The sequence below is a fragment of the Arachis hypogaea genome, chromosome 13, assembly GCF_003086295.3.
Source record: "Arachis hypogaea cultivar Tifrunner chromosome 13, arahy.Tifrunner.gnm2.J5K5, whole genome shotgun sequence".
NCBI classification, from domain to species: domain Eukaryota; kingdom Viridiplantae; phylum Streptophyta; class Magnoliopsida; order Fabales; family Fabaceae; genus Arachis; species Arachis hypogaea.
In genome coordinates, this window is record NC_092048.1 from 30,053,560 (window position 1) to 30,076,651 (window position 23,092).

The 23,092-nt window shown below is 33.1% G+C and overlaps 3 protein-coding genes, 1 non-coding gene and 1 pseudogene across 5 annotated transcripts; 2 read left to right on the forward strand and 3 right to left on the reverse strand.

Moving 5' to 3' along the window:
* Nucleotides 1-2,209: 2,209 nt before the first annotated feature.
* On the reverse strand, nucleotides 2,210-5,858 carry LOC112733276 (pentatricopeptide repeat-containing protein At2g20710, mitochondrial). Of its 2 annotated transcripts, none has more exons than XM_025782181.3 (3): nucleotides 5,498-5,858; nucleotides 4,193-4,866; nucleotides 2,210-3,646 (listed from the first exon to the last, which is right to left on the reverse strand). In XM_025782181.3, exons 2-3 carry the CDS (start codon nucleotides 4,541-4,543, stop codon nucleotides 2,456-2,458), a joined length of 1,542 nt encoding a protein of 513 aa, XP_025637966.1. In that variant the 5' UTR covers nucleotides 4,544-4,866; nucleotides 5,498-5,858; the 3' UTR covers nucleotides 2,210-2,455. The 2 variants fall into 2 exon arrangements, with proteins under 2 accessions (XP_025637966.1, XP_072067661.1); XM_072211560.1 differs by having other exon boundaries at nucleotides 5,467-5,804.
* Nucleotides 5,859-6,163: 305 nt separating this feature from the next.
* TRNAA-UGC (transfer RNA alanine (anticodon UGC)) lies at nucleotides 6,164-6,236 on the forward strand. The gene has a single exon. It is a non-coding gene; the product is annotated as a tRNA-Ala (tRNA).
* A 1,558-nt stretch (nucleotides 6,237-7,794) lies between these two features.
* Nucleotides 7,795-11,662, reverse strand: LOC112737903 (uncharacterized). The gene is made up of 4 exons (XM_072211562.1): nucleotides 11,615-11,662; nucleotides 9,885-10,046; nucleotides 9,570-9,718; nucleotides 7,795-8,214 (listed from the first exon to the last, which is right to left on the reverse strand). Exons 2-4 carry the CDS (start codon nucleotides 10,024-10,026, stop codon nucleotides 8,137-8,139), a joined length of 369 nt encoding a protein of 122 aa, XP_072067663.1. The 5' UTR covers nucleotides 10,027-10,046; nucleotides 11,615-11,662; the 3' UTR covers nucleotides 7,795-8,136.
* On the forward strand, nucleotides 11,324-13,868 carry LOC112737902 (DNA-directed RNA polymerases II, IV and V subunit 8B). The gene is made up of 4 exons (XM_025788052.2): nucleotides 11,324-11,942; nucleotides 12,570-12,727; nucleotides 13,151-13,239; nucleotides 13,564-13,868. Exons 1-4 carry the CDS (start codon nucleotides 11,867-11,869, stop codon nucleotides 13,673-13,675), a joined length of 435 nt encoding a protein of 144 aa, XP_025643837.1. The 5' UTR covers nucleotides 11,324-11,866; the 3' UTR covers nucleotides 13,676-13,868.
* Nucleotides 13,869-15,406: 1,538 nt separating this feature from the next.
* Nucleotides 15,407-21,388, reverse strand: LOC112737901 (protein WHAT'S THIS FACTOR 1, chloroplastic-like; annotated as a pseudogene).
* Nucleotides 21,389-23,092: the final 1,704 nt, after the last annotated feature.

The window sequence follows — 23,092 nt, forward strand, 5'->3', positions numbered from 1 at the left end:
AGAACCAAATCTTTTTATAAGGAAATAAATATATCTTTTACAATTTGAGATCACTCCATTTTACTTCTTTCTTCCATTTGAATACATTCTATTATCATCATCAGCTTCTTCAAATATAACTTTGATTGACTCGCAGTTCGTAACCCTCAAACAACTTAAATTCGACAATCTTCCAACCATATTATGAGGAATCACATGGACCAATTCATCACATTTCTCAATGATCAGAGTGTATAGTTTGCCAAAAGAATTTTCATGAGTTTCAGAATTTCATATTTTGCACAAACTCTTTATGTTACCCAATTTGACAGTCTTCAAATTTGGAAAAATTGTAGGAAAAATTATTGTAAAGGACCGTTAGGAAGATTTAATTATTAAAAAGGACCTTTAATATTAAAATTATTAAGAAGGATCAAATCTTTTTATAATATTAAAGAAGATCAACCAAATCTTTTTATAAAGAGATAAATATATCTTTAATTATTTTTTATAATTTTTATATTAACAATTTTTTTCTAAAATTTTAGTAATTTTTATTATTTATTTATTTATTTTTTTACTTTTATGATCTTTTAGCTTTATTTTTCTCTTTGGGTAAAGATCACAAAAATAAAAAAAATAAAAATAATTAATAAAAATTATTAAAATTTTAAGAGAAATAAAATTTATTAACATAAAGATTATAATTTTTAGAGACTCTGCATTTTATATTTTCTTTGGAGTATAGCATTTATGTTAATTTAGCCATTGAATTATAATAATAAAATATGATATAAATTCAAAGGTAATTTACGTTAATAAATAGAGATTAAAATTATACAGATGTCCTACATAAAATTATTTGATTACACATCTGTTTTAAATATATTTATATAAATTAAATTAGATAAATTTAATTTATTAATAAGATAAAATATCTAAATAAATCGAATTAGGCCATTTCAATTTATTAAAACAAGTGAAAAATTATATCTGCACTAAATTCTTTAATAAATCTAATCAATCCAATTCAATTTATTATTATAGAAAATACATGATAAATTGAATCAGTTCATAAACTCAATTTACTATAATACATAACACGAAATAAGTATTATTGTATAAGTATCTGAAGAATAATTATTAATTTAAAATTTTAGATGACTAATTTTTAAAAATAATATTTAGTAAAACTGTTATTAAAATTTTATTTTTTATTATTATTTTAGTAATTTTTATTATTTAAGGAAAAATTATAAAAAATAAATAAAAAATAATTAAAGATATATTTGTCTCTTTATAGAAAGATTTGGTTTTTCTTCTTAAATATTATAAAAAGATTTAGTCTTTCTTAATAATTTTAATATTAAAAATTCTTTTTAATAATTAAATGTTCCTAATGGTCCTTTACAATAATTTTCCCAAAATTGTATCCTGCTTTTGGTTCACAATAACTAATTGAATTAGCAATTATGCTAATATGCTAAATACATTTCCTGCGTTCAAAGTGCAAACAACTCATTTGAAATTCTTTTTTCCTTTCAAAAATCCTATCAAAGCTGTAGCTAAATGAGTCATTCACGGAAGGGTGTAGAAATTAATGTGTTGTATGGATATATGAATGTAAATAAATAATTAGTAATTTAGGAAGATAAAAAGATTTGGTCCTTCTTAATAATTTTGATATTAAAGGTCATTTTTAATAATTAAATCTTCCTAACAGTCCTTTAGAATAATTTTCCCTAATTAATATCTAGTAATAACTAAATTTAAAATCTATTGTTCATATTGTTCAAAAAAATCATTGGTTACTTAACATAACTCTTTTTAAAATACAGTTTAAGATTTAAATTATCTACTTTTTTTAAATAAAATACAGTTTAAGATTTAAATTATCTACTTTTTTTTTTTTAAGGTGAATCTCTATGTGAAAATGAACGTAGCCCATAGTCGTAGAGTTGTATAAAGGGTTTTCTTTTTTTCGGTTTTTGTCAAAATTTGAACAAAGCATTTTTTTTTAAATCATCTGAAACCGTTTTTTTTTTAATGACAAAAAAAAAACCATTTTTTTTTTCCACAGAAACCCCTTCTCATGGTAAACTACTCTAAACAAAAATGCAAAATGTCACCAGTTAACAAATTTTATATGGATTCAATTCCTTATCATCTTTCCTGTTTCTATAATGATATTCAACACCTTTTTTGGTCGGAAATCATATTCAACACGTACATATTTAAATTTCAGTGTTTTTTTATATGGATAACTATCAATTTAAGAGTTTATACAAAAAATAACCTGGCATTTTACAGAGATGCATGCATAGGTCTTGAATGACAGCAAGCCATTAGGTTGTTAAATTAATAATCCTAACCTACATATACAAAAATGTGTACAACAAATGCAAGACCTATTGCAAGAATTGCTTATCATTGCTGCATCTGTATTCCTTTGGCTTTTGAAACTACATTTGTTTGTTTATGTGCCACAGAACACATCAATTACATGCACATTTGATTCAACATCCTTAATCCAATTCATCAACTTCTTGTGAACGTCAAGGGAGACAAGATCCTTGCTCCTAAGTAACCGTACCAACTCCTCTACTTCCTCCATATCTCCTTTACTTTTCAAGTATTCAAAAATGGCAGCCAAAGATTCCCAAAATTGCATCCAGTGATGCCCCACTTCACAGACAGAAATGGCTTCTTTGATGTATTCAATAGCCATTGAAAAATTACCTTGTTCAATATACCCACATGAGAGATAGGACCAAGTCTTTAAATTTGGCTCTCCGTTGTTTATGATTGTCCAATCAACAACAGATTCAGCTGCCTCCATATTGCCCTTCTTGCTGTAAGCTCCAATAATCAAGTTTGGAATCCGAATATCAAAACCCAGATTTTTAGATTCCCAATTCTTAAATATATTCTCAGCACTTTCAAAGTCATCAAACTTAAGAACTGAAGCAATTACAGCTAAATAAGCTCTACTGTATAACTTCCCATCCGTTGTTAAAATTTTCCATAACCTCATCACTTCTTCTTTCTTGCCTATTGCTGCATATCGAGTCATAAGGAAAGTAAGGGCCACTCTCCTCTTTTTGTTAGTTATGAGCCTCTCTGATTTCTTTAAGACATTAAAAGCTTTATCAAAGAGTCCTTGTTTCCTATAACAATTGGCTGCAATAGCATAAACGGTCCAATCTAAATGCCAGTACTGAATCCAATTATGCTCTAACTGTGCGATAAGCTTGTCAATTCCTTCCGTATTAGAAGTGGCAGCATAAGCACTAATCAGGGTACCAAATGTATAGCTATTGAAATTAATACCCTCTTCTTGCATTTCACATACCAAATTTTCCAATTTGTCATAGTTCTGTGTTTGATAGTAGAGATTAAGCAAAACATTTCTTGACAAAATCGACCCTGCAAAACCCAAAGCTCTCATCTTCTCCATGATGCGCTCTGCACTACCCACATCCCTAGCATGAGCACAGCAATTAAGAAGAGAGCTGTAACATTCTCCAGTTCGTAAGTACTTTGGAATGCTATTAAAATAGAATTCTGCTTCTTCTAATCCATTAACTTTCCCAATCAAGTCTAGTCTTATCGCAAGATCTCCAGATTTATGTTTGGAAAACCCTTTCTCAAACATCCATGACAATACCTGTAGAGATGATTCATGTTACCCAATAGAAGGTAAATGAAAAGGCATAAAAAAGCCAACACACCTACCGACATGGGACAATGCAAAGTTTGTTGCTGTAATAGCAGAAGAATAAAGATAAGGCTATAGAAAGATCCCAAAACTTGAGAGAAAGAAGCATTATTTCGAATCTTAGTCACAAAATCAAATCGACCCACAACTCCCAGGGAATCAAAACAGAGATATACCATTCTTCTATCGTTGAACAAAGTTGTCAACTGAACACTGAGAAATGACACCCTAAAATGCAATTCATTAGTCATTTTTAACAAAGATTAGACCTTCAAAACACACCCCAGTGAACACTTTCAAAATTGTAATGTCTAATTCTTCTAATTCAAATCTCACTAATAATGCTCAAATTTCTTGTATATTCGCTCCAATTGAATATGCAGCTAGATAAAAATTTATCCTATACTATGATTGAATAGAAGGGAAAAAAAAAAACCACAAATTTAAATAATTTAATTAACTATTAAAAGTAATTAGTAGTAGCAAAAACAATACCTCGAGGGCGTTTCTATATCTTCTGCGTGATCTGAATTTCCTGATAACAGATAGGAGTCTGTTGTAGTTAACAGTTCCGCCACCTCTAATCCACTTCTCGATTATCGGAACCACCAAGGACGTCGATTCAGGAGCCGTGAAGATCCAACGGTATAAGTCGCGCAAAGGAAGCTTCTGGAAAAATGGTGTCCTCGGAACTGAAACGACGCCGCTTTGTTCCTTCTTGACTGTTAAGAGGTTGGAGGTGGCGGAGGGCTGTGAAGGAAGCGTAGGGGTTGCGAGAAACGAAAACCGTTTTATAAATTGAAATGATTTACGTGAAATGCTGAGGATTTGTGTAGCATAACTCATCTAATCTAAGAGCCTAGGAAGAAGGGTTATAGTGGAGAATTAGAAACATCTACAAAAGCTTGAGGAAGATGAGAGAGAGAGAGAGAGAGAGAGGAATAAGAAAGAGAACATGTTGGTACAGTTTAAAGGAACACTGAAGAACCGATGTGGCTGAGCAGAGGCTAGTATTGACGCCGGAGCTGGAGGAGGCAGTGTTGCGACGGCTGCGGCTGCAACCACGTTGATAAGCTTGGGTTTAGTTGATAAATTCATCCAAGTTGTTCAAGCTTCTCACCGATCTTGAATTTTTATTCATCCTTTAACAATTTCCGAATGCTCCATTCCTTCATATCAAAATAATCATCAGTCAAAATAAGCATAAATAATAAATTAACTCTACTGAAATTATAATTCATAACACTCATACAATGCACCCATCAATGGTTATGTCATTACTATCATCTATGTGAAAAATAAAATACAATACAATGAAACATCAACTGAAAAATAATGTAATATAGCAGGGGCAGCTGGACATATTCATAGCAGCAGCAAATAGCAAATAGCAAATAGTAAATAGCAAGCATTTGTGTAACAGATTTAACTCAAATTGAAGTCCATAAATTGAGAATACTCAAACACACTCAAATATACAATTAATCACATACTCAAATACAGAGAACACAAATGCGAAAGAGAAGACAAGAACACGCTGAAATATACCAAAAGCTTCATCAGAGCAGCAGAACTTTTCAATAAAAATTCATATAACTCCATACAAATTCATATAAAACTGCAACCAAAAAAAAAAAAAAAAAACACGAACGCGGAAGAGAAGACAAGCTGCGAAAGAGAAGAGAAGAGACGACAACACAAACGTGAACATGGAGGAGAAGAGAAGAGAAACATTGGCTTGACAAGGATACACGAAATGAAAAACGTGCCTACGAAGATGAAGGTGTGACGGCGAGTAACCTTGGTCACGGTGGTCCGACGACGGTGACGCGGTGGTGGTACTGGTGGCGACGCCAGGGGCTTGGCTTCAACTGGAGCTCTTAGATGGTGACCTGTGATTGAGATTTGAGAGGAGAGGGAGGTGAGAAGAACAGAGATGCCCTGATTAGAAATAGCAAAAGGGTAAACTTAGAATTATAAATTCAGAATAATATTTTGGGCAGAAATTCGAACTGTTTTAACTGGTTTACTGGTTTATTTGTTCAACCAGTTTAACCGTGATTCAATTGGAAAACAAAATTGAGGAAAAACATGCAAAAATTTTAACAAAGAAAAGTAAAAATTATGAGATACATGGTGTATTTAGATTATAGTTTGCACTTTGCAAACATAAATTTGACCATGATTTTGTAATGCTGATTTTGATCGAAATTAGGTTGAATAGTTCAATATGATTTGTTTTGAAATTTTATTTATCTCAAAAGTAGATATAATAATGTTGTTTGAATTGTATTGACAAAATTTAATTTTGTTTGTAAAATTATTCAAAGGTACTTATAAATTACAAACTTCAGAGTAAAAAGCAAAAACTCCTAACCACATTTTAGTGATGTAACTCACTGCATTACTTCGAAACATCTTCCCTTCACTCTCTTATATTTTCAGTCAAAGCTTTTCAACATGCGTGGGGATGTAGCTCAAATGGTAGAGCGCTCGCTTTGCATGCGAGAGGCACGGGGTTCGATCCCCCGCATCTCCATATCTTTTTTATTTCCATATTTTTTTATTAATTGATTTTGTTTTTTTAAATATATTCATTCTAACAGGCATACACAGTTACGGAAAGCATGGGACTAATCACTAAAATCTTCACAGCAGTGTTAGTAGTTAATCTATAGTCTCCAAAGTTTCTTTGCAAATTCAAATCTCTAATCTCTAAAACCAAACCATAATCTGAAACAGGGTAAAAAGTGACTCCATATAACAATAGCTTCACATCTTTGTCCTGTATGCTGTATATTATCATTGAGTGCTATCGTAGAAGTAATCAAGTAACACATGTGTAAGTTAATGGTATTCATTACACAAATTGCACGTGCCTTCCCACAGCAAGTTGATGCATAATAACTATACAACATATGTTACTGATTCTTACACATTTTTCATTATTAGCAAGTGCTAATTGTTTCAATCTAGTTTGGATTAGAGAGCTTAAACAGATCCTCTCCTCATTTAGACCTACAAAAACTATATCCATATGATAACTATATACAAGGTTGCGCCAGGACTAGTTGCAGTCTCTCATGCAACCAACCCGACAGCCGACACCGGTTGTCCATAGGCCAATTATGTGAGAGCTTTCCCTTATGTGAGTCTATTATTCTCTTCAGTATCTTTTCTTTTGGGATTGGATTTTCGACTTCTTCGTATTGATCTCAAATGGGTTTGACTTGGAAACCATGAAATCCCCATCATCAATGAGTGACTCTTCAACTATCTCATAACCAGAATCTGGTACTAAGGAGAATAAAATATGGTTGGAGAATGCCCACTGTGAGACCAAACTGCCATTGGAGTTGAAAATAGGAAAAAGATTATTCTATGCGCAACAACAACATAGCCTTATTTTACTAAGTGAAAATGAACTACATGAATCAAACGTCATTGTGTCCTAGTATGTATCATATTTGTAGCGAAAATGTTTACATATAACCTTACTTGACCACCTAATGGCTAATTCAAAGTCTTTTTGAACTTTTAAAAACACATTATGCTACGTTATATAGAAATATTTTTACACACTTTATACTATAAGTCTATAATAGTGCCGCATATTCTAAGCCTTCACGTTCCATTTCTATCTAAAGGAGCATGTCGAATTAACTCAACCATGTATGATCATATAACACTAATTGCTTTATGATCTAATAGTTAAAGCTTCCCAGAACCAATTATATCAAGCCTAGATTTTTCTTTCCACGTGTTGTGCAAACTCTCGAGTAAAAACACTTCTCACATCAGAATACACCTGAAAAAGTTGGCATCCATCCACAGCGGAATCATTTTTAACACTTCACCAAGTGCGTCATTTCAACATTTAGCTTAATGCTTTCTAACATTAGGTACTATTATGAATATGTCGTCATGAAGTGTTTTTCTACATCATATCTTTTCTGACTTGAGTTGTTCATCACATCAAAGAGACTAGCACAACACACATTAACTCAAATAAATAAATAAAATAATCGTCGTGTATGTATGACAATAGATTTTGTAGATTACCTTCCCTTCAAGTTAAAAAAAAAAAAGGTGGAACATGTTTAGTAGTTGGTTTCATTGCTTATTGTGAAATTGAAATCTAAAATATTGGGTAAGTTATGACATTTGTACAAAGCACAAGCCCCCCAAATCTAAAGTTATCACATTCATACATAAATCATGCACAACATGCTGTCTAATCATCTTGTGATTAAACATGGAAAATGCCATGACAACCCTGAAGATAAGAAATAACAAATATATTTTTTTCCAGAAGAAACAACCTCACGAAAAAGATGGATAAGGCAATGACTTTCATCATTTCATGCAAAGTTGAGTACTGTCATGCCACTGCGACAAAACGTATATGATTTGGTCATACCCTTCTACTCCAAAACTAATTAGGCTTTCATGGGCTCAGCACGTGGCCTCCATAATCCAAGCCTATATTTGTGTGCATATTTCAATATTAACTTCCTCTGCAAAACCAGAAACTAGGTTTAGAAAGTGAACTATACAATTGTACGTTTCAAGAACAAAAGAAATCAGTATTTCAATCATAACAAAAGGTAAAAAGTGGGTCATCTTAGTCCCAATTAATAAGTCCTAGGATTGACCGAATGAGAACAGTCTCACCACCCACCACCAAGGCACCAACACCGCAGCAGCAGCAACAACACACTCATCCATCTTCTTCATTTCATCCCTACCTTCTTTCAGCCCTTAACCACAACTCCTTAAAATGTCAACTTGAAAGTTGTTATAACGTAATCTACAACAATTTTCAAAACCCCCCTCTCTTCCCTCCGTTTCCTTCCCTTCAAACATGAAACTCATAATAAACACACCCTTAATCTTTAGCTAGTGTATATGTAATATACAAGGTAGCGACAAAACCCAACCACGATATGATGAATCAGCATGATTGCATGAGTTAAGTGACAAAATTAGAAAAGTTAGCACGGGAGGTGGGCCCATAGTGTTAGGAAATTATTTGATTTCCTAACTTATTTGTGGCAATACATATATTAATTATAATCACAAATTATGCTATTTCAAATTAAATGACTTATATAATGATGATCTCATTTATTGTTTTAAATGCTAATTGAATAAGTCATTATTACTTTTGATTTGGAATTAAATGAGAATAAAACCGGATATTATCTTTTGTTCCTTAGATAATTATCTTTTTGAATTTTAGATATATTATCTTTTGGGCTTTAGATACTATTTTATTTGGGCTTAAGGGTTTAATGGGTGCCATGCTCAAATATAAATAGACCTTTAAGGTTTCGGTCCCCAATATACCAAAACCGTCTTTGTTACTCTTTCAGCCACCTAGGAATAAGAAGGCTTTGGTTGAGGAAGATCGAAAGAACCACAAGATCCAAATTCTTTCATCAATTTTCTGAAAGGTACGCTTTCGCATTATGAGATATTTTTGGTGATTTAATATGGATGATCTGGGATATTGAAATTAATTTATTCCAACACATAGGTCATCGGTCCAGAAGGAGAGAAAATCAGAATAAGTGCCAGATGGAGAAAGGGTATCGATAGTATGTTAATTCTCTTAAATTCCCCTCGTCTGTCTTTCACTTTCTGAAATTCTACCTCCCTATAAGTCCCACTCTTATCAGAATTCTTATCTTCTTGTTATTCTACAACATGAATGCAGGTTTGTCCAGTTCAATAGAATGGTGCAGGATGGTAACCTCAAGAAACTAATCTCAAGCTTATTTACTTTTTTCCATTTATATATAACAGTTTATGATGCATCATAATAGGACACGTACGTAGCAAAGAAAGCAAGTAAAGAGCAAAGGATTACATGTTTGCAAGGAATGCCAAGCTTCTTGAGTTTGAGGGTGCGAGTGACGAGAAGCTTCTGGAAGTCACCTAATTCAGATTCAAGTTTCGCAACATGGGATTCAACTCCATTCCCAATTCCCGTTAGAAACTCTGGTATTCCAACCTTCACTGCATAATCAAGCACAGTTGCACAAAACAAACAATCATTCAAATTACATTGAAAGACTTGGTTTTCGAGAGACTAAACACAATAAAAACATATGAAGAGTCCTACGTTGAGGATGAAAATGCAGATGGGTATATACTATATAGCGGGAAATGATAGGTAGCGTACCAATGTATTGGGTTGATTTGGAGAAGAATCTAGAAGAAGAAGAAGAAGAAGAAGAAGAAGAATGATGAGGGAGCAGTTTTGGTGTTGTTGGGGGAAAACTAGAGGCTCTGGTTCTAATTATCCTTTGCAACCATGTTGCCATTGTCGAAGAAGCAAAAACCCCTGTCACAATTCAACAACACCATGCTTTATAGTGGAAAGCGGACCTATATATAATATGTATCATACATAACATTTTAATCTAATAATCTACCAACATATTCATAAGAACATAATCTCAAGGCATCAAAAGGCAAAAAGCCATGGAGTCTTAAACATAAATAAACCATCATAAAACATGAACATAAATACACTAAATCTAATAATCTATTGCAAGATGCATTCTCATTATAAAGTAATAATAGGAAATGCATCCTTCGATTCGTTCTCCAATCCATTTCCTATAAATAAAGCAACAATTTACCCAAATAAAAACAACAACAATCCACAAACAACATCAACAAAACGAAGCAGCAGCAGAAATTGATAGAGCATAATGAAATAGTAGCAACAGCAATATATAATAATAATCCACAATAAAAAATCTTTTTTTTTTGTCCAGTAACAAATCAATTTTACTTTATTGCAATGGCACATTATTAGACATAAATTTCACTTTAAGAGTATATGAAGTTCTTTCGGGATACACATCAAAACTAATAGATGACAATAACCTTATTCTGGGGTTCTATGCTTAAAGTGCAACAAAACCAACATAAAGCCACAGCCACAGTGGTTGAAGACGAGATATCAGCAAGGTTCTAAAAACTAAACCAGACATCGAATCGTTTAGGTTACTATTCAAAAGTTCAAAGGTCTAACTAGTTTAACCGTGGTTCAATAAGAATAACCAGATTATAATAAATTAATATATTAAACCATAAATAAGCACAGAATAACAAAAAGCATACTCTCTGTGTAAATTCAAAAATCAAAACTTCAAAATTATTAACTACAATCTCATACTCCCATAGTTTCATGAAACAACTCTCAGTCTCAAATATAAAAGGCAATACCCACAGGTACTTCATCATTAATATTACTATTAATATCTGAACAAATTAATTAGAGAAAATTATAACGGGACAATGCCAATCTGCAGGTCATTGAACTCAAAAGCCAACAAGGCCCCAGAACCTGATATCTATAACATCACACGTTTACCACACTCAAAGGTAAAATTCCCCCAAAGCATTTTACAGTCTTACAAAGTTCAGGGATTTAGAGTTTACAAAAACCTGATTCTAATTAGATATAATAGATAATAGCTAGATAGATAAATATAATAGATAATAGATAAATAAATAACCTAAAAAGTAGATTGACGAAACCCTTAATCCCTTCTATTCTTACGCGGTTCTCCCACACTTCATAGCATGCTTTACGCCGGTATCCACCCTGCTCGAACAAAAGCAACATCAAAAGGTTATGGAGGGAGAACAAGGTTGCCAATATTGCAGCATTAACGACTACAAAATTTGCATACGCATATTCAACACGATTTAAATGCCACCTATCTAAGAACAAGTCGCATCATTATTAATAATGGCTATGCAAAGATTTGAACAAATGAAAATCACACACACTAAGATAGAAATGCAAACAACTACTACTACTACAACAAAATGAAAGAATCGATAGCTAGAAGCTGGAAATGAAGAATTACTAGCAATGTTTAAGAGCATAGGTACCTGAGTTTTGAGGAGGCGCTGGTAGAAGCTGCTGGTGGTTCTTCTTACTCGTCAAAGAGAACCGGACAATCCATCACAAAATATTAGTGGGCCCAAATCCAAATTTCAAACCCAAATCATCGAACCGGACCAAACCGGTCAAAGCGAACCATTATTAGTTTATTACACGCCAGAGTCCATAGAGTTGAACTGAGTTGAAGAAACGAGTTGGTGGATTTTGCTTAGTGGCTTAGTGCTACCGCTACTACGACGATGGTGGAGGTTCTCTTCGAAGATATCTTTAGAGTTGAAAGATTGAACCCTGATGACAAAAAATTATTTGACAAAGGTATTATTGTTATTATTCAATTTTTATTATTGCTAATTTTTCTCTATAAATCTGTTGCCTTGCTTCCTATTATTGATGAGTTGAAGGTTTTAACTTTAGACGAATTTATTAAGCTGATCGCTACCTCTGTGTTAAAACACTGTTGTTTAGTTGCAGTGTTTTTACGATTAACCTTTTTTTTATCAAGATATATATAAAAAAAAAAACTAAAAATGCAATATTGCATATTTATTTTGTTTTAATTTTTCAGTTAAAATTGTTCTTATTTATTTATATGTTTATTTTAATAAGCTGCATTTCATTGCATTGTGGAGTGTTATTTATTTATTTTTTGGTGCTAGAAAATGGGAGTCCCAGTGTAAAACAGATTTTTATTTATTTATTTTAAATTTAATTTTCTTGTGAAGCTAGCTGATTCTATTACATTTTACTTTGATTTTTTTTAAAATAACTATTTGCACTCCACTATTATATTACTTGACCTCTTTCGTGGTGTTTAAATCCAAAATTTCCATTAAAAAGCATGTTATCTGATGAGTAGGATTATTTGCTCTTATTAGAGACATTATTGTTAGATTTTGTTATCTGTATTTGATTCCAACACCTTGGCTCTGTGTGATGTTGAAGTTACTCGCATTGAAGCAAGGAGTGAAAGGTTTGACATGTTTATGCACCTTGACATCAATTCTGAGTTATATCCATTAAAGGTTGGTCAGAAATTCGCGCTCCTGCTTGTTCCAACGCTTAATCCAGATGGAACACCAGACACTGGGTATTATGTTCAGGTAAATGGTTTGTTCCAAGTTCCAACAATGAATGTATATCTTTTCGTGTGTATTAGACAATGTGAGCATTGAAATCCTAAAGTGTGTGACAATCTTTAGTTGTAGTAACATTGCCATTAGATTTCTGTTTGATAGTTTGGAGCTTTTGTTCATCATAATCTTGGAATTTAGATCACGAATAGAGTTGATGTGGCAAGAGAATGTTTTCTTCTCCTAAGTATATTTCTTGAATGTTTTCTTCTCCTAAATACATCTGATATTTGTGGACTAATAATAGTTAATTACAAAGTCTATAGTTCCCTTTATAATTCATCTGTTTTCTTTGTTCTCATGCTAGTTCTTTTATCCCCCATTACTGATAAAATCAATCATCTTTAGTTTGAGTTTTTCTTACTGAATTCTTTGATTTTCTTTGTTTTCCAGAACAATCGGCTATCATTGGCCGAGAATTTTGAATATGTCATGTATGGGAAGCTCTATAGGGTATCAGAGGGTTCAGGGCGTGAAAAAGCGTAAGTTTAACAAAGATGCTTTTAATAATTAATATAATTCCTGCTTAGTTTGCTTGTCTTGGTAATTGACAAATCACAAATATAAAAGTTGTGAGATAGAAAAATGTGTTTGGATCCAAGGACAGATATACGACATTATCTCCGAGAACACAGTTATTTGTATTTTCTTCCTTTCTAAAGAATGGAGAGACATGTAGAGGATGTTGTTTCCAAGTAGCAGCACCATAGTTAGAGCTGAACTTTATCCAATTAAGTTATAATTCAATGTTGCAGAGTCTTTTACATTTCCCCTCCTTTATATGGTTTATTGTTTTTGAATTATAGGGAGATAAATATTTCATTTGGTGGACTTCTGATGATGTTGAAGGGAGAACCCTCTCAATTCAACAAGTTTGAGCTTGATCAGAGGTTGTTTCTTCTGATGAGGAAAGTCTGAGAAAATTGAAAGTGCATATCAACGAGGATGTAGTGAAACTTTGTTGTAATAATCAGAACCACCTATTTTGTTCATGTTAATGTGATGCTTGTGACCAGATGTTTGGAAATCAAAATATTTTGGTGAATTGATTGTAAGTTAACTCTACGTTTGCCAGTTATCCGAACATGATGGAATAATTTGGTTTAATTTATCTACAAATGTGTATTACTGTATTTTTTAATAGGTATTTAATCTGTGTGCATTGTAAGTGTATATATCTAAAAAAAAAAAAAAAGATTCTCTTATAGCAAAATATCTCCATGATAAAATATCCAAATTCCATAAAAGTTTATCTGTGAAAAAAATAAGAAAAGATGCACAAGAAATGCAGGGAGGACAGAGGATAGTAAGGAATGTTGCAAATCTCTTGACAAATGGGAAAATTTTGCATATGCCAATAGTTACATACAGAAATGGAAAAATGTCTTCACTTATGAGAAAACTTAAGCAACATTTCAAAACTCTTTCCACCTTCTAAGTTAAAAAATTTTAAGATCCTGTGTGTTTTAACTTTTAACATTCTCTGCATTACTACCCTCAGTTCAATTTTCCTTATTTACATTACTTTCATCTTCCTTATTGTGTGTTCTGTTCAGTGCCCTTGTGTTTCTGTGCTACTTTCATGACTATCATTCTTGGGAGTTACTTCCATAGGCCCTAGCTTTGCTTCAAGATTCTTGACAATAGATTTGAACATTCTCATGTCGCGAGCCTCTGCTAACCTGGTGCCTGATGATGCCTGTCATAAAGCGTGTGAATACCGGTTAAACAAAGAAAATTCGGGAATCTATATCCTCAAACAATATTGGAAACCGAATCGTGACTGATCAATTAAGTTTACAATTAAGGCTATTTGACAAGAGGATAACACTAAATTCATGTTCTCTCAAACTCTCCTTTGTTTTTTGGTCTAAACAACTCAGAATCAAACCTGAGATCTATTGCTCAAAGGGAACAAATCACTAGAATCAGCCGAATATCCTAAATGTTATGATCATAAGCTAAATAATAGGTATTCCAACAGAACTGTACTGAAATAAATCAAGAGGTCAATTGCAAGAAACCGTTCTGAAGCAAAATTCTTTTAAGTTATAAAATGAACAAAAGAACATGATACTAATACACTATTCAATCAAGCAACAAATCTGGTCTATATATATTATAGTTTTGTGGTGAAAGAACAAATGAAACTAATCAATAAAATTTTTCAGCTCTAGACCCCTGTTAATGTGTGTCTAGTTAATGTAAATCATAAGTTAAACCATGAGTTCATAGCACAACACAATCCTTTCAGTAGTTCCTCAATAATTAATTTGAAAATCTGTTCAAGTCTTTAGAATGTCATCAAACACAACATTATCCTACTTAAAATTTATACAGCAAAAGTTGTTATAATGCATATCTTGACTAACCTGCATAATTTTTTGTGCATACTATTAACATATTCTTTTCTTTTTTGGTGACTAAACTATTTTATGATCAACATCTTCTCTATAAACCAACTATTTTATGATCAAGATTCAACGGTAATTACAGTGGAATTGTATAATACTCGCCCACATTCGTTAAGAGCTTAGAACTCAGTGAAACTGCCAGGTTATTCAAAGACATATGATTTAACAAAATTTAGTACTGTTTTAAGATTTAATTCAGATAACTTTTTTTATGACCATATTGACAGCAGTAAAATTTATATATAAGGAACCATGAATATCTAATTGAAGATCTATGATTGAACATTATTCTTCCAAAGGAATTAGTTTCTCTTCAAATTACAAAGGTCAGATTATTTACAGAGATTATATACAACATCGTGCACTGCACTAACTTCTGAAATTTCTGAGCTTAAATAAAGGGAATCATTGCCAGAAAGAGATCAATGAGACCTAAATTTGGAACCCCACGCAACATAATACTCCAAAATGTCGAGTTTCCTTTCCAACCTAATTAAGATAACAAAAACTATAATGAGATAGACATGGAAGAAACTAACTTTTGTCAAATGTGAGACATGATGCTAAAGATTATCATAGTATTAACATACAAGAGAAGATACACGAATCAATATCTACAATAGTACCACAGATTCACTAAGAATGCAAAGCAGTGGATCATTCAGTTACATGATGATGATAAAATAAGTGAACAGAGTATACAAAGTGCCCTCAGATACCATGGGATTAGGACTTTGTCAACATCAATAAAGGCAGTGTGCACAGCCCTGTCTCCCCTCTCCACCATTTCTACCCGCTGCCAATTGCCGTGACAGCAAGAAAATAATAATAATAACAACAATGATTGGAGGTATAGTGATAAAGGGAATGCGTAAGAGAAGAAGACGTTGATGATGATGATGATGACGAAGAACAAGTACAAGGTCTAGAGGAACATCAACAAGTACAAGGTCTAGAGGAACATCATAAGTAATGGCAGCACAAGGGAAAGGATCGGTTAATGATGGCAGTGAGAGGAAAGGCAGAAGGAATGGAAAAGGCTTGAATCGTGTTCAAAGTTCCAGCTTCAACAATTTTCATCACAGGGCATATCAAAATACAACATGAACTATACAGATACCATGACAAAGCACATTCTTCATAAAAGCAACAGTTAATTTATTTAGCCAACAAAAAAGAAATGGGAAAAATAAAGTCAGCATAAATGAGAGCATGAGACTGACATTAAGAACTAATAGCATATGATTTGATCCAGAGTTTACCAAAGGAGGGAGTTCAAGAACCAATCTACTCAGCACCTGCAATGCGAAGAAACCTATATTATTCAAAAAGAGCAAGATAATAATATCCATGCAATGGGTTCCAAAGGTTGAATTAATATTAACATTGTGAGGGAAACTCCAAAACCAAATGTAAAACAGCAATGATGTGATAAGACTAAAGAAAATTAGAAACCACAATATTGCACCAGTTTCTCTTCAGCTTCTGTAATGAAAATTTAAGACCAGGAAAGTGCCTTTGATTTAAACCCTTAGTAAGCATTTTTTTTTTTATAAAAAACAAGACCTCAAATCTCATAGCTAAATAAAACTCATCCATGGCTTTTGTAACAGGCTTCATTCTCATCCTTCAATGTCCCATTTAGCCATTTACCCACCGAGGCATATACAAAGAGATTAATTGATTGACGGATATGATTATGATTATGATAATGGTAGTGGTGACGATGGTGATGGTGATGGTGATGGTAATGGAGGTGATGTATGTCCAGTCATGAAGAATATCCATAGAGTTGTTCATTAGTAAACATGTTCTATCATTTAGCAGAATTATTATAATGCGTGATAAAGGGGAAAAGAAAAATTTTGCAGTTAACTATGCATGTGTATAAAATGCAAACTAAAACAATCAAAATTTATGATTCAGAAGGAAAATAAAAACTTCATCAATGCAGACATTATCCTATGCAATTAGTGAAACTAAATACAAAGGAAAACTTCTGAAGTATTGTAGTTGTTATATTAATAGAGCAGGACAGGGTAGAACTGAATTGAAGCTAGAACATCACCCTAAAGGCCTAAACCCTACAACATCACAGCATACAGAAATGTAAGTTCACACAGCACTGCGTGAAGTAGCAGTAGCACTTACAGTACCGAGAAAATGAAAAAAAAAAAAATAGTAACTAAAGAAGATGACATCAATAAAAATCAAAGATAGCCACCAAAAAAGGAAGCAAACTTATATAATCACTTAGCCAGAAAAACTAACAGAAAAACAGAGGCCTCAGATCTCATATAGCTAGCTAGAAATTAGCTAAAGCTTATGCCACTAGCTTTATTCAGACTTCTTGCACCATCCGGAAGAAATAAAATAAATAAATAAATAAATAAATAATTATGAAAGATCGCAGTTCTCAGAGTTATCGAGTGAGAGAGAGAGAGAGAGAGAAAGATTGGTGCAGCTCTAGCTATGAACAAAACCTATTAGCCAGGAGATTGTCTGTCCATCATTGGGCAGAATTAAAAAAAATAAACAAATAAATAAAAGAAGAGGGAAAGGGGGGAGGGGGAGACTAATTTGGAACAATTTCTCAGATTTCAATTCTTTAAAATTTGAAGTTGCAGATCAAAGCATGTGGCAAATAAAATTGTATCCAAATGCTCTTAAAATTTTGCAATGTTTTTTTAAATAAAAAAAGGTACTTTCTTCCTCTAAATAAAGCCAATCTAAACCCTCACTATTAATTATGCAGTCAATTAATAAAAGTAACTCAGAGCTCAGTGCGGCGCATCATCATTCATAAATTAAGTCACTAATTTTCCCTTAGAAACATGACCCCAAAACTACTATATAAACAATCAAATCTAACCAACTAGCTCAAATAGCAGGCAAACCGAAGGTAAAAGTGTAAAACATAGGAGTGCCCTCAGATCTCATAGCTTAGAACTAATCATAGACAGTTCCATAGCCAGTGGTGTTCATCAAAAGCCTTCCAAAGGATCACAATCATAATCATCATCATCGCCAAATATATGTATGTGTATGTATATATGCATGCATGTGAGTTGAGTGAGTGAGCGAGCAAGAGCCAGAGAGAGAGAGAGAGAAATGGTGGAAGGCAAGTGATCAACTTAACACCACAGCAAAACTGCTCAATACATTTTGAATTATGCATCATTGGGCAATCACCATTGACCATTATCCAAAGAAAATAACAAAGAACATGGGAAGATAAGGTTTTCTTTTTTAACTCAACGGCAACTATGAAGAGAAATGATGCAGGAATCTTATATTAGAGTTATGTAGGTTTTAACTGGACTATGCGCTCAGTCTCTCTTCTAATATATAGAAAGTACAGCTTACACATGCCGTTGAATCATCAGCAATAAGGCAAAAGTAAACACAACCCAGCCACACCAAAATTTAATTCAGAAAACTGAAAAAGTCAAAATGCCAATTTAAGGGACATATCAATCCAAAAAAAAAAGGTTTAATCCATATGTGCGACCTTGTGTATGTATGCATATGTAGCAGGGAGGGAAGCGTTGATATCAAATTTATATAAACCAAATGCACAAACTAGATTATCACACACATACCGCTCAGAATTTCATGAAGTATCATCATCAAACAGAACTTTATAAAACCGTTTCCTTTCCTCGGGGTCAAACAAACCTCCCGGCTTATTGTTTCCATCCTTATCATCATCTGAGTCAGCATTTTCGCTTCTTCTCCTCCTACACCTTACTTCATCTACTCTAGCCAAAGGAACACCTTTCTTCCTCCTCTTCTCCATATTTATGAGACGCCGCCTCTGATTGTACTCATGAAGCCCTTCCTGCATCAGTCCCCAAATTTCTCCTTCACAACAACCAAAGGATCCTTTTCAACAAGTTTAGACCCAACATACGCCTCCCTAAGAAAAACTGTGTAAATCTGATATTTGTTGGAAACATAGAAAATCCCAGGGTGCTTGAGCAACAACACATTCAACCTATCAGGCAAAGCAAACTCCCTCCTAAAATGACCCAACTTCACTATTGAGGCTTTCTTCCAAAGAGTCAAAGACAACACCTCATGTACCAATCCCACATTCCTCTTCTCCATCTCTTTCGATCCTTCCACCAATTCCCTATGGTCCATGTAAGGCGAAAAGTAAGGAACCAAATCGAATTCACGGAATCTCTCCCATGATTTCACCCAACTGAAAGGCAAAGAACATGAGAACGTTGGCCTTGTATTGCCGCTCCTCCTGGCTGCAGCCTCCACTGTGGATACAGCAAATTCAGGGTCCCAGTGAACCAATTCAATCTCCATAGAGCTCCTCCTCCCACCCTCATTAACAACACGGAACAAATTCGGGTACTTTGCAACAATCCTAATCACGTAATCATTGGGAAATCCTAAATTCCTTTTCAGCTCGTTGATTTTTAGAACATTAATCCTCTTGTTGACGCTCATCATAAGTAATTTTGCTAACCTGCAAACGAAAGCATTTTCTTGAGACTCCCTAACAGATTCCTCCTCTTCGACAAGGCTCATCATGCGCTTGGAGAGGTGACAGCGGTGTTCATCGCCGGTGAAAGTAACGTCGAAGCAGGAAGGCTACTTGTGGAGCCAGTTGAGGGCTTTGCCTTTGAGGTCAAGGGTTTTCAACTTCTTCTGAAGGGATGCAATGGGGATCTCTTGGTTTGGATAGTGGAGGATGATGTTCTTGATCTGGTTGTTGCCAATCCAGCGGCGGTTGCGGGAGAGCACGGATTCGAGGTCTGGATCTTTCTTCATGGACCACAGGGAGAAGGTTCGGTGGAGAAGAGAAAGACATTGTAGTTGTTGTAAAGACGGAATCAATGGACCACGACGATGAATAAGTCTTGTGAGCATGTGATTTGGTCTATTGAGACGAGAATGAATGTGACAAATGGTTTGAAGTTGCGATAGGGTTCATCGTGGTCCAGAATCAATTCCAATTAGGCAATTAACAATCACATCGTAGCAACGAAGCCTATTAACAATCAACAATCAATTAGAGACAATTAACAATCAATTCTAACAATGGTAATTTCAGGGCCCTCCTAATTAAAATTGAAAATAAGGTGCATCCCTATTATTTATATTAGTAGAATCATAATATCATAACCACAAAATAACATTTTCTTTCCAATTCAAAATTAGCAAACCAACCCAAAATCAGCAATTGGCAGGATAACTAAATTAGTAATTAGCAAACTTCTCATTCAACAAATTGACAAATTCAAGTCTCATCATAAATTCATAACCAAGCAATTAATCAATTACATTTCATCAAGGTTGCAAGAACTGAATCGATCATACCGGTTTAATTAAATATAAAATAAAATTATTAAAAATTTAATATAAATTTAAAATATTTAAAAAAAACAATATCAATCAACAACAAAATTACTTCAAAAAATTTAATAAAACACCATCATCAACTATCATCCATCAAAATTTAAGAGAGCAGTGAAATACCATCAACAAAATTATTCAAATCAACCATCAACAACTATTCCAGTTTCATAAAAAATTATAAAAACCAAAAACTTAACAACAGAAGCAGACACAGCATTATTCTCCCTAAGTTCAGAATAAACAAATCAGTACCACCATCAATAACTCAGAATTAAAAAAATCAGCAATCAACAACTCAGAAATCAGAATCAATAAAATTAACAAAATTTAACAATGCAGTGAAGTACCATAGCTACTCAATAATTACTCAATAGTTACTCAATCAATTGCATGCTTTCTGAATCAGATTTCTGTGATTCAGGGACACATACAAAATACAATAAACTGATATAAATTGCTTTCTCAATCAATTGCAGACAATTGGGGGTGCAAGAAAGCAAGTTAGAGCGAAAACTTTCATGGCGAGGGTAGGGGATATAGAAAGGATAGAGATGATATAACTAGCGACAAATAAAGTGAGAGAGACCAAGAGTTACAAGGCCATGCACCCTCCGGGCACCAGAATAAAACTCTGTAATATTGTCCACAAAAGTGCGAGAGAGTTTAGGATTTGTTAAATTGAGGCAGCGGTTACCGGCAGTGAGGGAGGAAGGGAGGTGACGGCACGGCGAATACTCCACCGCCGAGCAGAGAGAGACGTCGCAGTGAGAAAGAGACAGAGAGAGCTCGAAGAGGGACAGGGCGACGGAAATAGCTCCGTGCGACGCCGAGGAGAAGAAGGTCGAGGAGAAGCAACAGACCTTCCACAGGCAAAGACAGACACGGGCTCGACGACAAGGACAGAGCAGCCGACGACGAGGACGAGCCAACCTTCTGCTGATTTGCTCTGATAGGGTTAGGGTTGGTGAGTGGAGCTTTGGGCGTTTCAGCGTTTGTGAGAGATTCAAGGGGGAGGGGGACGGGTGATTTGGCATCTGGGCTGACGGTTTTTTTTTTAATTTTTTTTGGGTAGCGAACCGGGAGATTAAAAACCGGTTCGGTTCAGTCGATTTATCGGTTAATCGCTCGTTCGACCAATTAAGTAACTTTCGGTGGTCCTCCAACGAGAAGAGTATGGAGAAGCTAGAGGCACTGCAACGGTCATTCTCTTTATGTTTACAACGCAAAAAAACTGGCAGAATATAAGGCTCGATAGGGAATAAAACCGCCGATGACGAGCACCCAAAGGACGGCAAAGCTAGAGCAGAGACACGAGGAGCGAGAGAGGCGAGGGGGCGCGAGGATGACACGAGCAGGAGATGCGCAATATTAAAAGTAATGAACTTTCACTAACTATATTGACGACGTGATTTAATTGAAGTAAAATAGCGGAATCTATGTATAATAAAAACGGTTTAGTTAATCTGTGTGATAATGGCATTAGTTAAGGTTGTTAATAATAGAAAATTTTAAATATTTTATTTTAATAAATATAAAATAAATGTATTGATAATTTAAATTTTATATTATTTTTTATAAACATTTTTTTAGTTTATAATTTTATTATGTGTCTAAAAATAGGCATATAGGTATATGTTAGCTAAATCCTAATAGAAATTACAAATTTATATAATTAAAATGGTGGCTAAATCAAAATTTTAATATTAAAGGGGCCAATTTTTAAAATTGATATTCAATTTATAATATTTTTAGTTTTAGTTTTTTTACTATAATGAATTTATTCTAAGAATACATTTTAAGAGTATAATATGATTTAATTATTTTGTTAATTTTATAATTTTATTAAATTTTTAATTTAGTTTATATATATATATATATATATATATATATATTTAATTGAGTTTCTACACTAATTTTAATTTTTTAATTAAGACTTTTTCATGTCAAAAATATTAAAATTAATAGAATATTCCTCTCAAAATATATATGGTCAAAGATATATTACGTTTTTAATTATAAATATCTTTAATTTATGAAAAAAATATTCAGTTAAATCTAATATTTTTATATTAGAAAAAACCTAATTATAAACTTTAAAATAGTGTAGAATCCATTTAAAAGAAAAAAATATAGAGACTTAATTATAAATTTGGTAAAACTATAAGAATTAAAAGAATAATTAAACCGTATAATAATAAAAAAAATTTAAATTTTTGTATGTATTTATTACATTAAAAATATAAAAGAAATTGTATTTTCATAAAATATTTTTAGGCCAATTCTAATTTCAAAATATTTTTTGTATATATAGAATGAAAAAGAGTACTTAATTTTATTTTAAAATTAACAAAAATAAAATAATATATTCTATGTAATAATCATTCAACCACTCATTAAAAAGATTAGTATAACATACAAAATTATTATATAAATTTATACTAAATATATGGTTAATAAACTAAAAAATCTAAAAATAAATAATTAACAATGTTACATATATATTTAAATTTTTTTGGGGAGGGGGCACAATGGCCCATGCTGGCTC